Source organism: Arvicola amphibius, chromosome 1 (assembly GCF_903992535.2).
Source record: "Arvicola amphibius chromosome 1, mArvAmp1.2, whole genome shotgun sequence".
Lineage (NCBI taxonomy): Eukaryota > Metazoa > Chordata > Mammalia > Rodentia > Cricetidae > Arvicola > Arvicola amphibius.
In genome coordinates, this window is record NC_052047.1 from 6512140 (window position 1) to 6527065 (window position 14926).

At 48.4% G+C, this 14926-nt stretch overlaps 1 protein-coding gene across 8 annotated transcripts in view; it reads left to right on the top strand.

The window, feature by feature from the left end:
* Wdfy3 (WD repeat and FYVE domain containing 3) overlaps positions 1-14926 on the top strand; it is a 231511-nt gene that overhangs the window by 212555 nt on the left and 4030 nt on the right. For all 8 annotated transcript variants that reach the window (XM_038344793.1, XM_038344848.1, XM_038344802.1 and 5 more), the window contains 9 exons: positions 96-243; positions 345-499; positions 1202-1360; positions 3405-3584; positions 5715-5897; positions 7013-7109; positions 9013-9336; positions 9566-9677; positions 10025-10222. In XM_038344793.1, the coding sequence (XP_038200721.1) occupies positions 96-243; positions 345-499; positions 1202-1360; positions 3405-3584; positions 5715-5897; positions 7013-7109; positions 9013-9336; positions 9566-9677; positions 10025-10222 (1556 nt within the window). The remainder of the gene's footprint in view (positions 1-95; positions 244-344; positions 500-1201; positions 1361-3404; positions 3585-5714; positions 5898-7012; positions 7110-9012; positions 9337-9565; positions 9678-10024; positions 10223-14926) is intronic.

Below are 14926 nucleotides of genomic sequence, written 5' to 3' on the forward strand. Positions count from 1 at the left end.
ATGTTACATGTAAAGTGTATGCAACGGAAGCCATGGTGCTTGGCATCCAAAGGCCTGAGGACACGGCACCCTCTAAAGTGTGTCCTCCTCCTCAGCTGTTTAAAAAGCCTCATCCACCAAAGCGAGTGAGGAGTCGGCTCAACGGAGACAACACAGGCATCTCCATCCCCCCGGGAGCCACCAGTGATAAGCTCTTCTTCCGTCACCTAGACAACCTGAGGCCTTCGCTGACCCCTGTCAAAGGTAGGACATGGGCACCAGAGCCTGGGGGTCGGGATGTTTGCTGTGTGTGAGGCTTGAGGTCCTACATCCTCATCTGTCTTAATGCAATGATTTCCATACAGAACTCAAAGAGCCTGTGGGGCAGATTGTCTGCACGGACAAAGGAATTCTTGCAGTAGAGCAGAACAAGGTTCTTATCCCACCAGCGTGGAACAAGACCTTCGCCTGGGGCTATGCAGACCTCAGCTGCAGACTGGGGACCTACGAGTCAGATAAGGTGTGCATTGCTTCCCTTCTTCATCCTTCCCCTGCATGTCTGGACAGCCTGGCTTAACAGCTGGGTAGAAGCTGGAACAGTTACAGAACAAGTGTTTCTGGGAAATTTGTGAACTGAGCTAAGAGCTTCTCTCCCACTCCCAGAATTATTCTAAGAGATCCTAGTCAGCAAAGGGCTCACCATTTCTGCAACCCGAATATCCTTGTTGTCAGGTCACAATCTGGCCGCTCACCATGGTAACAGTACCCTAAAGCAGCCCCCCTCCTACAGCACAAAATTTGTGCTGTGTCCTAGAGAAACAGACAGCAGACGGGGGTCCTGTTAGATGTGGCCCTCGGCCAGCTCCTCCCACCCAGGTAGATTTATAGCCCCCTGGTCACACTAGGCGCGGTTCTCTGTGGGCAGAATGCTCCTTAAACATGCATGTTCACGGCAGACATGCTACCATCACATAGGTTGAACATCGTTTTTCCCAAACGGGGTAAAAATCAGACTGGTATGAACACAGTCTTTTAATTTTGTTGCAGTTGGGGCAGTTGGGGTAGAACTTCAGGGGAACTGTCACTAACTGAACCCTGTCCACTGCAACTGAACCCAGCCCAGAGTGAGGCAGCGCGTGCTTGGGCTGCCCTCCCCGGGAGCACAGCGCAGCTCTTCCTCAGCACTTGGTGGCCTGCGTCTCATGTCTACTTTGCTTGACAGGCAGTGACTGTCTATGAATGTCTGTCCGAGTGGGGCCAGATCCTCTGCGCCATCTGCCCCAGCCCCAAGCTCGTGATCACGGGTGGAACAAGCACGGTGGTGTGTGTGTGGGAGATGGGCACCTCCAAAGAAAAGGCCAAGCCCCTCACGCTTAAGCAGGTAACCACACAGCAGGGGAGAGGGTGGGCGCTCTCTCAGCTGCCAGGCTCCAGAAACTACAAAGGCCTCCTTAAGACAGAGCCACTTCAGACAAACCCAGAGACCATGGTCGGGGAGGCGTTGTTTGGCTGTGAGGGTGAAGTGTATGTTGTTTTTGGCTTAAGACTATTTCTAGCTGTGCAGTCTAGGCTGTCTTCAGACTCATGCTCCCCCACCCATCTAGGTGTTAGAATTGCATCTGACCCAAAACATTAATTTACTAGAAATACTTTTCAATAATCAGAATAAATAAGCTGTTTCTCAAAAACTTTCTCTTAAAATCTAAATGAAGCCGGGCGGTGGTGGCGCACACCTTTAATCCCAGCACTCGGGAGGCAGAGGCAGTCGGATCTCTGAGTTCGAGGCCAGCCTGGTCTACAAGAGCTAGTTCCAGGACAGGCTCTAGAAACTACAGGGAAACCCTGTCTCGAAAAAAAAAAAATCTAAATGAAGTTGTCTTTGGGGACTGTATTTCAGGATGCTTAAATACAAATGTTTCTTAGAAATTATGTGTACACCGAAATCTTTACCCCAGGTGTGTTTTCTGTAGATTGTCATCAATGCTCCCCACAGCGGCTCCACCTAGCCGTTTGTCATTCCTAACAGCAGGTCAGAGTCATTCACGTGTCCAGCAAAACACTGACGGTGTTGCTGACAAGTATTTTGATTACTTAATCATTATTTGAGTCTATTAATTTTTACTTAATGTGAAAGCTTTTTTTTAATAGAGTCCATTTTCTACTTTCAACTCTCTGTGGATTTTAAGGGTTGAACCCAGGCCCGGGGCTTGTGTTCAGGCTCCTCTGCCCACCGCACCGTCTTTCTAATATTAAACTCTGAAGCTTTATCGCAGGTGTTTTCAAAATTAGGAGGGTACATCCATGTTTTTAGGATATAATTTGAAAAGCAATTTATTAATAAGCTATCTCATTTGCTCATACAGAACTCTGAGCCTCAAGTTACAAGGTAGTTACTGTGTCTAGGGGTGAGGGTAGCATACCTTAGAATAAAAGGTATGCCAGTGTTACCTTTGAGATAAAGCCAGAATTTGAGTTCAGATGTGACTCCAACTCTATTTTAAAGGCAAAAATCAAACAAACCATGTTTTAGCTGTATATGGGGAGAATTAAGTCCGTTGTCCAACAGCCTTCCACACGGACAAAGGGTCCTTCTGGTCACTACCATGACCAGAAGGTAAGGCTGTTGGCGGTCTTGCTAACCATACTTCCGGCAGAAACGACTCACCAGCAGTCAATGGACTTTGAGCTCATGTGCCGTCAGTGTGGACTTAGGACTTAAAACAGCGTTCTGTGTTTGCCCAGCATATCTCCAGGTGTCTGTATGACCACAAAATTAAGGCAGCTCCTTATGTAAGCAAGCATGTCCCACTGGGGACAGGAGAGGCAGCGTATTTTCAGTAAATGAAACATTGATCAGAAACTTCTCTTAACTCTTCCCTAACCATCGCACATTGTTGTTCTGGGCTCCATTAGCTCTCCTGCTGCAGTCCTGGAAGGAGCCACCCAGTGCAGACTCCTCCTGCAGACACACCTGCAGCACAGCAGGATGCAGCGGTAGCATGTCTGGACCAGACCCCTTCATCTTTTAGGACCACGTACCACAACCATGCAATTTTAATTTCTTTACTTCTGAGCACTTGGTTCATCCTCTTTAAAATCGCAGGTGCTCACAATCATCTAAAGAAGAGTTTATGGCAAAAGAATAGAAGCTTAGCTTACGGTCTCGACTTTGGCCCCGTAGTCAGTACATGATCCCGGGAAGAGTGGAAAGAATCTAAGCCAGCAGTAGCGGACATTCCCCCTTCCTTCAAAGGTCTGGGCCACCATTTTCCATCCTGCTGAAAAGAATGGAAAGAAGGAGAGTCTAGACCGTCACCCCCGCACCTGCTCGGGCATCCGGCTCTCTAATAATGAACCTGTCCTTCTGCTGGTGCTAGAAGATTGGATACAGCGAGGCCTGATTTCTCGCTTTCCTCCTTCTGTAGGCTTTACTTGGCCACACGGACACCGTCACCTGCGCCACAGCGTCGCTAGCCTATCACATAATTGTTAGTGGGTCCCGAGACCGAACCTGCATCATTTGGGATTTGAACAGACTGTCGTTTCTAACCCAGCTCCGCGGCCACCGAGCTCCCGTTTCTGCTCTTTGTATTAATGAGTTAACAGTAAGTAGAATATTTAGGAAACATACTGGCCAGACTAAACACAGACGGAAGCTCTTTTTGGATATTCATATTCACGATGTAGGAGCCACTGCATTCTGCTTGAAAAGCAAGTGGATGTTAAATTTTATAATCCAAACAACAACAAAAATGCAAATCATAGGACTTGATAACAGTCTAAGCGTTTTGTTGAAATTCTTTGTACAGTAAAAACTATTAACCACTGGGTCAACGAACAAGAGAAAAATAATTATCAGGTTACTTAAAAAAACAGATTTTGAAGTTACCAGAAGATGCTAGCTTTTTGAAAAATTAGTGTTTCATATATAAATAAATGAATCAGAATAAAATGAATGCATTGTCCTAGAGTCTCCTGGCAGACCAAGGCCTTTTGAGGTAGAGGAGAAGAAGATCCATTGCTAAGCTGGAATGATAAGCAAGGGGAGCTCAGGTGGGGGTTTATGACAGCCAAGGCCTCTCGTGAGACTTCCTCTGTGAGAGACATCCTGTGCAGATGGTGCTCCCATCTGCCGAGCAATCCTGGGAATGAATAGAAACCTACCTGGTGGCTTCCTGGCTCCACATACTCATTTGCATCTTACCCTGGCCCTGTCCTGGGGCTTTCTTCTTAACACAGTAGGAGGTTCTTACTATCAGCCACACAGCCTTCTGTTGGGAAGGACCCTTATAACTTTGGTTTCTTCTAGGTGATACTATTTGTATGACTTAATGTTCTCAACATTGTAACTAAATTCCCAACAAAAGCAAAAGAGAAAGGGTCTATTTGGGCTCATGGTATGTAAGTGCCTATGGTCCATCGTGGTGAGGAAGACATAGCAGCTAAACCGTTCTAGTCTGCGGGCTGTGAGTGGGTATAAGGCAGTTATTAGTACTGAAGTCTGTAAGAAACACTCAGGACCTAGCAGGCTGGAAGTAAAGCCAGACTGTAGCCCTCAGAGGCCCACCCTGCAGTGATCTACCTCCACAGATAAGCCTCCTGCTTCGGGAGTCCAGTAATTCCCACCATGGCTGTCAACCCCGAGTTCATGCGTCTGTGGGGTACATTTTATACCCAAACTGTGACACTGCGTGCTATGTTTTTAGTCAGATATCCTGCAGTCACTCCTAGGAATTCCCACACAGAGTGTTACTTGCTGCGAGCATTGCGCTCAGAGCTGGGAATGCATGGGGTCTTGTGTGAGCACTGCACCTAACAAGCTTTCTAAAACTGTGGGCACAACATAACTCCTCGGCCTTGGGTTTCTCAGTGAGATGCTTGATGCCAGCATTCAGAACGCTTTGATCTAGGATTGTTCCTAAGTAGCTCGAATCATGTTTCTAGTCTTGCCAGGCCATTGTACACCCACACGATTGCAGCCAGGGCTCCAAAATGTACAGATGTATTTGGGTTTGGGTTTGTTGAAGATGTTTTAGTGGAGCTGGCTCAGAGGTTAAAGGCACTGGCTGTTCTTCTATAGGACCAGGGTTCACTTCCCAGCATGCACATGGTGGCTCGCAGCTGTCTATAACTCAGTCCTAGGGTATCTGAAGCCCCACATCTGGCTTATGTGGGCATCAGGTGAGCACTTATGATGCACAGACATGCAGGCAGGCAAAACAGTTGTATGCATAACACTCTTTTAAAGATGGTTTGGTAAAGTCTCAGTGACTTCTGGAAAGGTTTCTGTCTCTGATGTACCTCCCACCGGCTTCCCTTCCATCCACGGCTCTCCGTCAGCTTCGCTTATGAACTGCCTGGCCTGTCCTCTTGCCTTCTTTGTCCCTCTCTTGCTGTAAGTAAAATTTGACAGTAGGCACACAGCAGTCTGTAGTACCCATCTGCCTTCTCAGTTACTGGAGATGCCGCCCTCCCGAGCTCATAGTTTTCCCTCTGCTCTCTGGTCCTGGTGTTTGAGTCCATTGCTTCTTGCCTCCATTTGTGATCCCTGGCTCCAGCAAAGACTCCTCTTTCAATTCTTGAAACTTCTGTTGAAGATCCCTGTACCAGCAAGCACCAAATTGTAGGTTACCTCAGAAATCATACAGACACTAGTCTTCAGGACATAAGGGTTTTGAGAGCTAGACATGGGATATGAATCTCAGAGTGAAGAGACAAGCTCCTCTTCTCCTCAGGGGGACATTGTGTCCTGTGCCGGCACATACATCCATGTCTGGAGCATCAACGGCAACCCGATCGTGAGTGTGAACACATTCACAGGCAGGAGTCAGCAGATCATCTGTTGCTGTGTGTCCGAGATGAACGAGTGGGACACGCAGAATGTCATCGTAACAGGACACTCTGATGGCGTGGTCCGGGTAAGTGACCTCAGGAAAGCCTTCATACTGTTCCTGATGCACATACACACGCAAACACGTCCTGAGACCTTCTGTCCATGCTCAAGCTGGAGCCTACATGGTTCCCCCCTCCCCATTTTTGCTGCTTTCTGTGTGTGCTGGCATCACAGAAGAGACAGAGTGTGCACTAAGCTCTATAGTTGCTCAGGAGATTTTCCTTTTCTTTGTAGCTCTAAGTCCCTTAATTGTACCCTGTGTCAAGGTGACTGATTGTCATTCTCCTTAATTATAGGCTCAGGTTTAGAGACAATGAAACTGACAGCCACACCCAAACTATATGCAGTGCCTCAGGCAGCAAGTGTGTGTGGGGGGGGGGGGTGTCCTGTGTGCAGTTCTGAGGCTACAGCTTCTGCTAAGTGTTACAGGCACTACTGAAATGCCACAGATGAGTGTACTTGGAGGTGAGGTTTGACTTCATCTATGCAAGACTTTACAAGTTTTGTAAAGTTTACTTATGTGGCTACTGTCTTAGTTACCATTACCATTCCATTGCTACTATAAAAGAAAGCATTTAATTGATGGCTCACAGTTTCAGAGGGCCAGTCCATGACCTTCATGGCAGGGTGCAGGAGCAATAGCTGAGAGTATACATCTTATTCTCACATTGAAACCAGAGAGAGCAGAAACAAATGGGGAGAGGGAGGGAGGGAGGGAGGGAGGGAGGGAGGGAGGGAGGGAGGGAGGGAGGGAGGGAAGGAAGGAGGGAGGGAGGGAGCCTCAATTCAAAGCTCACCCCCAGTGGCACACCTCCATCAACAAGGCCATACCTCCTAATCCTTCCTAAACAGCTCCACCAACTGGGAACCCAGCATTCAAATTTATGAACCAGTGGGGCCCGTCCTGACTCAAACCTCCACAGTGACCATGACTTTAAACTTTCTTGACCTCTGTCCTTTGCCCCTAGTGAGGGGTAGCTACCATGTAAGGCAAGCAGCCCGGCAGGTTCAGAAAAACCTATTTAGAAGCAATAACTGGAACCACACACTTGCCCCTCAGCTTGCACCTTTATGAGGTAATGTGTTTGCTGTCTCCAGCCCGATTCTGCCATGTGTTGTTTCCACGTTACTTTATTGCAGTTCTGGAGGATGGAATTTCTACAAGTCCCTGAAACACCAGCTCCTGAGCCTGTGGAAGAACTAGAAACGCAAGAAGGCTGTCCTGAAGCACAGATAGGTATTTAACACTCTGGTTTAGGTCACACCGAGCATCTCAAATGGACAAGGCTGGGCGCTGCACTCAGCACTGGCTCTGCTGCTGTTCCCATCTCCTGTGTACCTGGTTTGCTCTAGTTCACCAGTGCCCACTCAGGAGGCAGGCAGATACAGGAGTACTTTCCCTGCAGTGCTGGAGGCCTGAGTTCTAGGGACAGCATTGGGTGAGTCAGGCAGCTCCTCACCTCAGTTCTACAGCTGCTGAGCCCAGCTGGTCGGGTGCAGTATGGACAGAAACAAGTGGGTACATAGCTTTTTAATTGTTTAGCCAGACATCAGTTCCCAGGCCACCTGCTCCTGCTCACATGGGCAGTAATTGCGACTGAAGGCTGTTACCTGTTATTTCTGAGACCGTTTAAAGCTTCCCGGTGAGACAGAGCCAGGTGATTTCTCACAGAACGACTGGGGACAGAGCCAGGGAGCCAGCAGTGGCCTGCCCTGTGCCGCTGTCTCCACAGAAGCTGCCCCTCATGGTCTGGCACTAATGACTTGTTGGAAGGAATCAGCTTTCCGTTTGGTGGCCTCTGTGTTTCTGCACACAGAGAACTGAATGACTTTGGTGCTATAAGGGGCTTCTCCGGGAAAAGGCAACATTATCAGAAGGGCACAAAGTGTCTGCTTTCTGTGTCAGGAAAAATAATCCCATCCACAGGACATTTTCTCATGTTATATTGATAATGTAATTCCCACAGGCTAAACTGTAGCCTCAGAAGAGGTCATCTGAAGTGGTGATGGGAAGAAGTACAGTTTGGAAATTTTGATTGAGTAACTGTTTGGGGGTTGGCTGCCTGTTTTATCTATGTCATTGGATTACGGGGTCCAGTGAGAAGGGAGTCTTTCCTTTAATGAATAAAAGAAGATGAGTGAGTGTGATGGAAGAAGAGCCGCACCCAGGGCAGAGAGACATTCCTGTATCGTGGTCCTGTGTATTCTGCTGTGGCGGTTTGCAGAAGGGGGAAGGAAGCGGTCCACAGGGAAGGACTAAACAGTGCCAGGCATGAGACTTGAGGAAGGCAAGCTAAGGGCTCCCGGGAGGTCAGAGCCACCGCTCGGCAGCTGGGGACAGATGATCTGAGGCTCATCAGGGACGGTTGTGTGCTGACAAGGAAATGCGTGTGCTCACTGTGCTGGCACTTGCATGCTTGCTGTGGGTTTCCCTCGTGTCCGTCTGTGCACCTTCCCCGGATCTTCTCTGGGAGATGTGACTGCAGCAGACAGTCATTAGTGTGAGGAAATGTAGAATGACAATGGGAAGGAAAGAATCAAGATTTAAACTTTCATAAGAAACTCACTAGTCTTAGAAGTGGCATAGTTACCCACTGCCACGGCCATGGCCCTGTGCTTCTGTTCTTCCTCCACTGTTTGTAAGGTTATAGGGGCAAGAGTTTAGAGAAGAATGTCCAGTACCAAGAGGCATGGCAGGAAGAAGGCATTTGGCAGAGGGAGGAGATATAAGCAATTGGGTAAGACTTTAGACGTTAATGTTGTGTCCTCAAAGACAGGTAGCACCAGCCCACACAGACTTGGAAGACAAGTTCATGTAGAGAAACAGTGCATACAAACCTCCACGAGGGCGAGCAGGTTGGGGGTGGGGGGGAGGCAGAGGAGCCAGGCTGTTAGGAAGACTGTAGTCCGGGTTCTGCTGTGAAGGATAAAATGCCAAGCTAAGGATTTTCTCAGGCATAGTCTATAAAATGGAATTCTAAGACAGATCCTTCTTCTTTACTGTCTGTAACCTTACTAGAAATACTTGGCTTAAAGTGTTCTGTTGTTGTGGTGGCTTTCACCAATAGAAGAAAAGCAAACAGGACAAAGTAAGTCTAGCTGATGTGTCCGCTGTCTCCCTTCACTTATACTTTCCCCAGGGCAGCAAGCCCAAGATGAAGACAGCACCGATTCTGAAACAGAGGAGCCAAGCATCAGTCAGGAGCCCAAGGAGACGGCCAGCCAGCCCAGCAGCACCAGCCACAGGCCCAGGGCAGCCTCCTGCAGAGCCACTGCCACGTGGTGTACGGACAGCAGCTCTGATGACTCCAGGCGCTGGTCCGACCAGCTCAGTCTTGATGAAAAAGATGGCTTCATATTTGTGAACTACTCTGAGGGCCAGACCAGAGCCCATTTGCAGGGCCCCCTCACTCATGCCCACCCCAACCCCATCGAAGCACGAAATTACAGCAGATTGAAACCAGGTAAGTTGAGGTCTGGTGTCTTTCACCCTGCCTGTGAGTGATGGGCCGTGGGGTCCAGCTCCCTTGGGGCTCTCTCCTTGATCAGTCACATCTACGGCCTGGGCCACAGACAGTTCTCCTAGAGATGAAGCTAGGCATGTTTTAAACAAGAAGCCACAGTGCAAAAACAGCCTCCATTCTGTCGCTCCCTAGGTTGAGTTTGTCTCTGTCCTCCACTTCTCCATTCCAGGGTACCGGTGGGAGCGGCAGCTGGTCTTCAGAAGCAAACTGACGATGCACACGGCCTTTGATCGAAAGGACAATGCACACCCAGCTGAAGTCACCGCACTGGGTGTCTCCAAGTAAGGGCCAGGCTTTTTGGAGCCCATCTCTCTTTCTGGGTCATTTGCATAGCTAGGGACCCTTATTTCAGCCCAATCCTTGAGACATGTATTATGCTTGTAGCTGGTCTGATTCTCCTGGTCAGAAGCTTGCCACTGGGTAGATTTTAATTCTCAACAAATAAACCATAATGCTCTCTGTGTCTTTTAAAGACACAGCAAGGTTTGAGCCAAAGAAAATTAAAATGGGAAAATAAACCCAGGCTAGGTTTTATTTCTTTGCCTCTCTTAACTAACTTCCTTTGAGGGAATCGGGCTTCCTCTGAACACCATGAGCCCCGGACCAGAGCCCTTCTCGTATTCCACAGGGACCACAGCAGAATCCTCGTTGGTGACAGTCGGGGCCGCGTGTTCAGCTGGTCTGTCAGTGACCAGCCTGGCCGCTCCGCTGCTGACCACTGGGTGAAGGATGAAGGTGGCGACAGCTGCTCCGGCTGCTCCGTGCGCTTTTCCCTCACAGAAAGACGGCACCATTGCAGGAACTGTGGACAGCTCTTCTGTCAGAAGTGAGTTCATTATGAACTATTTCTCTCATAGAAAGTAGAGAAATAATCACAAAAATACCCTGACTTCAATTGCATGTGTACATGTTGTCCTGATTGCTGTAGAGGTGCACATGTGCACGCCGTCCGGACTGTTGAAGCGCGCGTGTGCACGCCGTCCAGACTGTTGTAGAAGCACACGTGCGCACGCCGTCCGGACTGTTGTAGAAGCGCACGTGCGCACGCCGTCCGGACTGTTGTAGAGGCACACGGGGTATGTGCACATCCACACTGCAATGAGACCTGCGGTCCATCCCACTTTCACTGATGGCGTGTTACTCTCCATGAGTCCTTACAGCGCTCAGCATTTGCCACTCTGTACACAGAGTCTGGTTCTTTTCTCAGCTTTACACTGCACCGTCTGCACTTTTCTGTAAAGTAGGACTCCGGTTTCTAATCCACTCACAGATAACCATTATTCTAGTGTGTTCAGTGTAACCGTGTGCCAGGTAGTTCACCTCAGGGCTCTGCAGGAATTGATACCCAACATCTCCTCCTGAGGATCCCTGGTGTTAGCGTCCCACCTTGCAGATACTGTGAATAATGCTACAGTATGCTCCATCCTAAGTGCCGGTTTCCTCCCCAGGAGATGGCACTTCCTCCAGGACACAGACTTGACCCTGGGTCTTTCCTGGTCTTGCTAAAGGACTCCTAGAACAGCAGTGCTACTCCAGCTAGCCCAGTAGGACACAGAAACCTTCCAGATTCTTAGTCATGCTTGGTATGCCAAGCCTTTGTCCTTTTGCCAATCTGATGGTTAAGGAAATGTGTCTTGTTGTCTTAACTTGCAATCTTAACTTGCAATGCTAGAGACATTGGCATCTTTTCAGGCACCTATTGGCACCCAGGCTTCCTCTAGGAAATCTGCCCGTTTTCCTTGTAGGTTTTCTCTCTTGCCTTCTTTTTCTCCCTCCTTCCTGTCTCTCTTCTTGAGTTCTCTGTGTGCTCTGGACTCCAGTCCTTCGCTGTGCCGTGCACATACCTACTTCTGTTTTTATTTTGCATTTGTACTGTCTGGTGCACTTATTATACTCAGTTTGTGTACGTATGTTAGAATTTTGGTATCCTAAGTTTGATCATATAGGAAATTTTATTTTCTTTTAAAGTTTTCAAGTTTTACTTTTTGCATTTAATCTTTTATCATAACTTTAGGTTATAATAAGGCAGTCTATCTTGGCCCAGAACAAATGTGAGCTTGCCATCACCTGATGGCACATTCAGGCCTCCCTTGTCCTGCACACACAGAAGGGATCCCCTGGATATGCCGCTCTGACACCCACATTGTCTTATTGTAGATGCCTTCATAGAAAACACCTGTATAATCATTTTTGACCCTTGAGCAAGCTTATTGTCACCTCACTGAAGCCCTGAGCTTGTTCTCTGTGGGTAGAAGAGCTTGTCTTTAGAGCTGTTGAGCGCACCGAGTGACAGTGAGTGTGGGGACGGAGGCTAGCTGGGTTTCTAAGGCGTTATAATTACTGTTTTTTTTTCTTACACCCCCGTTCTTAGAAGTGGATTGCAAGGTACATTAGCAAGAATGTCACTGCCAGCATTTCTGACTGGGACTTGAATGAGGTGGGGCAGAGGATCCCGTCACGTAGCACTGTGCTTTGATGTTGTAATTATGGGTGGAGCACCCCAGTGTAATGCTCAATACTGACACCCACCTGTTCTTTGTAGTGGTTTCAGAATTAAGTTTAGGTAAGTCTTTAAATTACCCGTTGCTCAGATATGTGCGGTGAAGGCTGTTGAGAGCATTGGCCAAGTAGCAGCTGCTGCTTTAGCAGACAGGGCCACAATCAGCTATGTGGGAAGGTACAACCTTCCTGCCCTCAACTGCGAGAACTGCCTCCATCTTGAGCCAGTCCCGTGACCCTCTTAAGCACTTGGTTTATTTTCTGACACTCAGGTTAACAGACTGTATGAATCTGCATCTCCATTTTGTGAGAATCCAAGCTGAAAGTGATTTAATGCCATGCCTGGCGTCATTTCCTGATTTACTCTATGGAAAGAAACCCACAGTACTTTTTAAAGACCATGAACATATCTTAAGTAGCCTGTGGGAGCACTTCTCTCACAATAATAGAAATAAGAACACTTCACTTAGCAAGAAAAGCAAGAAAAAAAATGCCTTTAAGAAATGATTGCAGGACTGGGGTGCAGTCTGCTTGCAACACTTGCTGGCATGTTTGGAACAGCCTGTATTCCCGTTTATGAGACCTCCAACAATCTCACTTCCCAGGGTTCAATCTCCAACACATAGAATGATGCACACCTTAATCACAGCACTCAAGAGGCGGAGGTGGAGCTTCGTGAGTTCAAAGCCAGCCTGGTCTAGGAAGCAAGTTATAGAAAAGCCAGGGCTACACAGTGAAATCCTGTCTCAGAAAACCAAAAGACAAAAAAAAAAAAAGGAAAGAAATAGGAAATAAAAAAATGTTCAAAGAGAAAAGGTGTGTGGTGGCTGGAGTGCCCTTTTGGACGGACAGCGGTCACACAGCACAGTTGCTAGTTTGAGCCATCAGCTTCTCCACAAAGACCCACAGCAGCATGGGCAATGCCGCATACCAAGTGAACACTGGAAATCACAGGAGAAATGGAAACTCATAAAACCTTGACATTTGAGACAAAGGCACCACAGGAGAAAATATTCCACACAGCTCTGGGCTGGCCTTGCTGTGCTGCTAGGAGACTCTCAGCTGAGCAGCAAACGGACACTGGAGATCCTGTCCTGGAAGTGCATCCTCCCCTGAACCCCCGGCACAGGCTCATAGCTTAGCTAGACAAGAAGCCTGAGGTCTGCATGGGGCTGATCACCTCTGCTCCCAGTGAAGACCCATTCTCTGAATCTGCACAGCTTCAAGGTCAGAATCCCGGAATCTCCCCACCCAGGAGACTCCACAGGTACTCCGCCACACTGGCTCCATGTGGCTCCGGGGTTGCTGTCTCAGGAACCAAACATGGGTCAGAAGACACAAACCATGCTACATGGGAAAACAGATGTTGGCACAGGGAGATGAAGGATGTGATGCGTAAGGATGGTGGAGCCTGCCATCAAGGGTGTGACCGGTTGTGACTGGTTTGAAACAGGGACCTGGACAGAAGGACGGCTTTGCACACATTGCGCCCGCCCTCCACCTGCCACCTTGTGTTACCAAGGAAAGAGCTCTGATTCCATTGTTGCCATCACAGAGGACCCTCCAGAGGTGTCCTGAGCAGCGCAGCAGTCCCAGCCATGGCTAGGGCCGTGGGACACATAGCCTGTGGATGCCTGGAGAGGAACTCTGCCAGTGATATTGGTCTTCCGCTCTCATCCACTCCAGTGAGCATGTCAGACTCAGGAAGAGGAAAGTTTGCAGACATCCCCAGGCAGGCTCAGGGTGGGGAAGGAAGTCTGCAGTCCCAGTCCGTGCAGGCATGGCCAGGGAGCCTGGTCGGGGCTCCAGAAACCTAGAGGATGGCTCCTAAGTTGACCTCTGCCCTGCATGTGCGCACACGCATACACACAGCACATCTAACGTGTGGAAATGAGACACTGAAGGATGAAATAGAGAAGACAGAAGAAGGCTGGAAGGCCTCCCGTGTTCACGGACTAGAAGAATGAATATTGCCAAGATGTGCATGCTACCCAAAGCAAGCTCAGCTTCATTGTGGTCCCCTTCAGAATACTAATGGCATTCTGCACAGAACTAGGGAAAACAACCCTAAAATTAGTAGGGAAACAAAAAGTCAGAGTTATAGTAGCCACAGCAGCATGGTGCTGGGCTAAAAGCAGATGGTGGGTCAGTTTGCAGACACATAGGGAAGCCTGTGCGCTGTGGCTGACTGACAAGTTAACAGAAACACCCTGAAGATAACAGCCTCTTCAGCGGTGGCTTTGGAACACCCAGTAACCACATACAGGAAGTTAACACTTGACCCTCTCTATTACCGCGTGTGGAAGTCAGCTCAAATAGCTCAAATACTTTGGTGTATGACCAGAAGCTCTCACTGCACCAAGAGGAAAATATAGGAGAGATTCTTTATGTAGTGGTTTAGGCTGGGTGGTGATAGTGCACGCCTTTAATCGCAGCACTAGAGAGACAGTGGCATGTGGCTACATAGAGAAACCCTGGCTTAGGCAGTTCTCTAGATCAGACTCCGAGCATCAAGAGCAACACGTGACAAACTGATCACGGAAAAGGGTGTGGTGAGTGAACGGAGACGCTGCCTGCAGGGATGGGAGAGAGAGTGTGCTAGCTCATCACCCTGGATTCATAGCTAGAGCACTTAAACGAAAACTAGGTAAATCTAGATTGAAAACTGGGCAAGTGGTCCAAATAGGTACTTCACAGATAACCAATAAATATATAAAGTAATAGTGCCATAAGGCCTTAAGGAAATATAATTCAAAATGACAGTGAGATTCCATCTGACCCTAATCTGAATAGCTGTCACCAATAAAACATGCTCCTGTGGACAGGAGGAGAAGAGGCTCTTCCACACTGTTGTGAGATGCAAATTAGTCAGTCTGGATGGAAAACTAAACTCAGAGCTGCCACGTGGCCCAGCTGCCCTTGAGTATACATCCCAGGACATGGAAGTCAGCATCTGAGAGGGCCTGCATAGCCAAGAGCTAGAGTCGGCAGTGAATGCGTGGATTCAGGGATACTGCATATTTGAAAGATG